At 40.5% G+C, this 6,000-nt stretch overlaps 1 protein-coding gene across 1 annotated transcript in view; it reads left to right on the top strand.

Moving 5' to 3' along the window:
- The first annotated feature begins 846 nt into the window (after positions 1–846).
- The window catches only part of kif26ab (kinesin family member 26Ab), a 129,045-nt gene continuing 123,891 nt past the window's right edge, over positions 847–6,000 (top strand). Inside the window, exons 1-2 of the mRNA XM_088354967.1 lie at positions 847–900; positions 1,017–1,235. Coding sequence (XP_088211093.1) covers positions 847–900; positions 1,017–1,235 — 273 coding nt within the window. The remainder of the gene's footprint in view (positions 901–1,016; positions 1,236–6,000) is intronic.

Here is a 6,000-nt window from a genome sequence, read left to right as displayed (position 1 = left end):
CTCGTCTACTAGTGATCCCAAGAGCCAAGAAGAGATCCACAGGTTTGAGAGCGTGCTCTATTCGGGCCCCGGTGCTGTGGAATGCTTTTCCCCCTGAGATTCAATCTGCAACTTCAGTGGAAATGTTTTTATCCAAGCTTAAAACACACTTCTATTCTATAGCATATGAATAACATAAATTTTATGTTGACAATATTGGTGTATTATTTACCCTCATGTAGGTTTTAGATCAGGGGATGGTGTCATAATAGTCTGTGGTTTGCAATAATCTGTGGGCTGTGCAGTCCTTTGAGACTCTTTGTGATTAAGGGTTATACAAATAAACATGACTTTACTTGACTTGTTCTTCAAAGGAATCGGAAAAAGCTGCTCCCAATGAAATCAGCAAGCAATATTTACTCTTAAAGATGATCTAGTGTTCACCGCTGGTCATTAAGCATTTAAACGCTGTGCAAAGCCATCGGTCTAGTACAATTTCAAAGTTCTCTTTTTAAGATGCAAAACCACATCAAAACAACTGGATTTTGCGATTTCCGTGTCGGCTACTACACAAACCGACAAACTCATCCCTTATGCTTGGTGTGAAGCACATTGTAAAGCGCTTTGGGAGATCTTCAGTGACTTGAAAACTGATATACAAATGCAGACCATTTTCCAATTGGATGAAGAAGTGTGGTATATCAGTTCTCCGTTTTATTGTCTGTCAAACACATGAAAGAAATCTTAATTAGTCTGAGAAATGCAAAGCAAACGAACATGACTCGATATATATGTGCCCCCATGAAAGAGGAAATGACCAGTTCACACCTCAAAACCTTTGATTGAAGAAGTGCTTAACAGTGTACAATGTTCACATTTGGAATCAACAGGTTTGCCTATTGCAGAGGAGGGCATCCAAGTGTAAGTGTAGAATTTTTCTAAAGGAAAAAAAACCCCACATTTTTTATTCTGGTATATGCACAAGAGTCATCATTTATGACTGCAGTGAAAACTCACAGTTTCTCCTTGGTGTACAGCTGGAGGGATGTCCGACCGGGGAGTCTCCGGCCACCCCCAGGAAGAGGCTGCTGTCCGTGGAGGATGCACGCTGCAGCAGCCGGCCTGCCCCAGAGGGTGCCGGCTCAGTTTCGGTGCCTGAGACAGAGGAGAAGGGAGGCTTTTGTCACGCTTGTCAGAAGAAAGTCTCTGAATTGAGGAAGCTGGCTTTGGCCCTGGCTGACCAAAACACACCCAAGGTAGGCTTTGATTCTCACTGACAGATATATTTTGCTTTTGCATTGCGTGGTATGCATGTTTTTTCCAAGTAAAAAGGGTACGGCATCATTATTTTTGGGTTATGAACCCCAAGGCAAATCATGTATAATCTTGATCAGACTTAGAGAAATAGTCAAAGACTAGTTCTAGTATATACGGAGGGGGACGTGTCCCCACCAATGTCCAGCCATCATCGTTTTGTCAGCGTCAATATCATGTGATTGCTTAAAAAAAGAGCTTTTCAAATTAATTAGTTGAGAAAAAAACAAGATGGCTGTTTTGTGCATCAGGGACTTTTCAATGACAATTATTATTTTCCTCCAGCTTTAGAATTAAAATTGTTGGAAATAAAATTGTCTTTATTGTCACTGATAACAATGTAGTCAACATTTTAGCTGTGGCACTCTATAATAAACATCTAATAAACTTACTATAAAAAAAGATCAACATAATGTTAAGATAAATAGGCAAAAATATTTATAAGGTAAATTTTGGAGAATGGCCAAAGTTGAAGAGTTGTCAAAAACGTTGAAATTTGGTCTTAGTCCTAGGTTAATGAGTTCCAGACACTATTAGGTGAACATATATCCAACAGAGAAAGTAAAAAAAAGATAAAAAAAAAAGGAACAGAAATAACCCGGTGCACTGCTGTTGATTTTCAATGGCGACAAAAGCTATCATCCTGGATTTTCCCTCCAATAAAGAGCGTTACGCCTCCATCTTTGGAGGGTGGTGGGTACGCAATGATATATGATTCACTTACACCTCATACCATGAAGTAGACGTGAGTAAGATACAGTAGGACTTACCACTGGCGGGCGTTTGACTCCAACTGCTCTGAACTCTAAGAAAGAATCAAGCTTATAGCTGCAATCACAACCAAAAAGTCATGGATATTTGTACTATTCTGGAAAAGACTATAAGGAATTTTAATCTAATTTTAAAGATGATTGTTTTAGTGCTGTCAGAGTTAAAGCTTAAACCTGGGTTAAAATATGAGCTTTACAGTCTTAACTCGAGAGTGAACATTTATTTAAAGCTTCAACTCTTAGAACACCAAGATGTAAAACTGTTTTAACCTCATGTGTAAGCTTTTCAGTATGTTAAGTTTAAAGTCTTGAATTTAGAGTGTAGGTTTGAGATCAAGGGGTATTGTGAATATCATATTCTTGACCTGTGAAGCCCTTTGGGACGGTGTCATGATCACCGATGCGCTTCACCTGTGCCCGTTCTTTTGGTGCCAACCGCCTCGGGCTCTGATTGGCTCCCTAAACCCAGTGCTGTCAGTCCCCTGTTGTCAGTCGATCTGCGAACCTCAGTGTATACTAGACTCCCACCTTTACCGTTTTTCCTCCCATTTGTCTTCGACTACGACCTGTTTTTGATCCTGACCACGTCTGCTTCCCCGTCCCGGCTTACGACCCCTTTCTGTTCCCAACTACATCTACTCTCTCGTTCTGGCTTATGACTCGTTTCCGACCCCGACCACGCCTTGCTCTCCCAGTGCCGGCTAGCGAAATTTTTTTTCCGGCCCTGACACCGCCATTGCTCGCTACAGAAGATCCACTTCCGTGTTCAGATCACAGTCTGAATCTGAGAGCGACTTGCTTCCCGCGTCCAGCAAACACCGGATCGTGGGCGCAGCACTTCCTCTTTCTCTCAAATAAACTTGTGGTAAACGTCATGCAATTGGGTCCTGTTTCCGGTCTGGTCTTGACACTGTGACTAAGGGCAAAACAAATAAATGAGACTTGACAAGAATTAAAGCCGGGCTAAAGTTTAACTTGGGGTTTAAGCAGCTTTGAAGCTTCAGTCTTAGACAGCTCAACCTCTTTAAAGCTTTTAGCTCTGAGTTAAAACTTTGAAGTTGACAAAGTTCAATTACCTTAAATGTCTTTAATCTTTATGGATACTTTGGGAGAAGAGTTCCAAAAAATTTGAAACTTTAATTCTGGAATAAAAGCTTTACCCTTAACAACACTTTTTTTTTTCTATTCCAGCAGACGATGTTTGGGGAAAGTTTTATATTCTTGTGCTTAACAATAGAAAAGTGGACTGGGTTTGCCAAATTGAAAAGGTTTACAGATTTTGAAGTGGGCCATTGTTTGAGACCTAACAATGCTTATCTCACGGTTTTGCTGTTGCGTCTAAGGAAAGGGGTAGAGAGGGACCGAACTCAATCAGCCGCTTTGTAGACTAAGGAGGAAGTTGAGTCCCAGTTGACCTTCAGTGCGCATTGAAAGTGTTCCTGAATGTTTGCAAAGTTCCCACCACTGTTAAATATAGGCCCAAAGACGACTGTTGTTGTGACGGGCTGCTTTGCCCCCTTTCCCCCCACGCCACAGTTCGCGTTTTTGTTGTCTCGTTTTAAGAGGGGTGGTTTTAAAAGGCAGATTGGGTTGCACGCTCTTAAGGTTCTCCCAACTTATCCAATGATGTTCAAAGCAGTGCAGGTACAAGGGGCCACCTGGACTTTAGGTTACAGCATGTGTGGTCTGTGATTCAGGGGTCAGCAATGTTGGCCCGCGAGCCAGGTGTGGCTCTTTTCATCTGGCTCAGGGATAAAATTCACTATTCTAACGCCTTGAGGACAAGGGTGCAATACTGAATTTCTACCACTAGTAGCAGGAGCGTTATAGCACATTTCTAGAAATGTCATAAGAATTTTTTTCTGTTTTCAGCCTATGAGATGCGTCAGAACATAGATTTGGGTGTGACCTTTGCCTTTTACCATTTCCTCGATATATTTTCAAACGTATAGTCTGCACAAATCATGAAAAAATTGACAAATAATCAGTAACACGCTTTGTGTATTATAAAGATGAATGTTTCTAGATTTCAAAGATGTTGAAGATTGACGTCAATAAAACAGGATGCAAGACAAATGATGAGCACTTGATCACATAGATAAAATTAAATACATCCGTATCCTTATTGTTTGAGGTGTTTTATGACCTTTTAATAAAAGAAGTCTGCTCGCACCTAGTTTTGAAACTATCATTCTTGACAAAAATGACGGCCAAAATTAACTTCAACGAAATGCGGTAGGAAAACCGGAGTGGCATTTTTGCCGTTATGCCTTAGTTTCAACTGCGCCTATATTCTTTTATCTTACTTTTATCAGAGCTGTTCGTGGCAGAACACATTAGGTTTGAGAAATGGGGCCCTTGGGAGTACTGTACTGGAGAGAGACGTCATGCTCGTCTCACAGATTATTTTGATCTATCAGTGTAGCATAGAAATGTTGAAGGTAAGAGAAGGCCTGCTTGTAGTGGAGTCCACACGCCACCCCAAGCCCCAAAAAGATGAAAAAAGAAGACATTACGAGTGCATCTAAGAACTGCACGTAATTGCACAGGCATTATAAAATAGTTGACTGAGGCTGCATTCATGACTTTAGCCAAGGAGATGGCGGCAGAGAATAACAAAGTTCCAAATTCCTTACACATCCTTTAGGAGTGCTTATCTCTTATTGGTTGTGATTGCCCCCAGATACTTCAATGGCACTTTGTGGCCTTAAACAGGTGCTTGGCTCTCTTCAAGATCACCGTTTCGCTCTTGTTGAAAGCTAAGTTGGGCCCTAATTCATGGGTGGTAATTGTTGAAGACAGGGAGTTATTGTCTATGCGAGTCTAAGTAGCTCACCTGTTGACCCTTCCCGTTCTGGATGATTGCTCTGAATGATTTCCTCGGAGGTCACCAGGGGGTGACATGAGGGAACCTGCAGAATTCGAAAGATGTCTAGCTAGTGTAGCGTCTGCGGTTGTCATGGCCAAACGAGATTATTGTACTGTTTACACCGAGTCTGGTCTCGCCCCTCCATCTTCTTTCCCTGTGCTGGCTGGCCTGGAATTGTGAAGAGAAAGTCGGCTTGGTCACCAGAAAAAATCAACAACCTGCCCCCATCCTGATTGTAGCCCTATTGTTTGAATACAGTAGTAGTGCTGTGTGGGTTAACATTCAGGGAGCAGTGCTTTGTCCTCGAGAATGCGTGACGGAAATTGAATTCTTACTTTTTGTACTGTTCTGAATGTAATCAGCGACGTACAGTCAAAGAAGTTAGGTTATTATTTATACAGTGCCAAGTGAAAGTGTTGCCCCCCCATTTTGTCACATTTCAGGCTTCGAACCTAAAGCTAAAAAACGTATATATTTTCTTCTTCTTAAAATATTTTCTAAGAATCAACAAAATGTGAGACACAATCATGAAGGGGAAACAAATTATTTTAACATTTACAACAAAAAAACTGAAAAGTAGGTGTTGCATAAATATTTACCCCCTTGTTTTCTCAGCTTATCCAATGGACTCAGACTTCCCTGAAGACGTCTGAATGATCCATTGTCAACCTAAATGACTAACAATGACAAACAGAGTGCAATAAGTCTCAGTTGATATGTACATGCTCTGGGATGAGCTCATAGGTCTGTGAAAGCAGACACTGGAGAAAAGACTGCATTATGAAGACAAAATAACACACCAAGCAGGATATATTAAATAGTTGTATTTATTCAGTGTTAAAGTTATTTTTCATTTAACTCCACAATTTTTGATTTTGTTGTTCAAAATAGTCAAATTTTCGTATAAAATGATGAATATTATTATTACAATTACTTTGTAAGCTATTACAATATAACCCTTTGTTGAGCATCTGCAGGGCATAAAAACCTTTTGGGACATATTTCAAACATCATTAAGATAACTCATATCAATATGGCAAGGAAAACAAGTGCTTACATTTTATTTGT

Source organism: Urocampus carinirostris, chromosome 15 (assembly GCF_059441175.1).
Source record: "Urocampus carinirostris isolate Australia breed hairy pipefish chromosome 15, RoL_Ucar_1.0, whole genome shotgun sequence".
Classification (NCBI taxonomy): domain Eukaryota; kingdom Metazoa; phylum Chordata; class Actinopteri; order Syngnathiformes; family Syngnathidae; genus Urocampus; species Urocampus carinirostris.
This window is presented reverse-complemented; position numbering and strand designations above follow the sequence as displayed.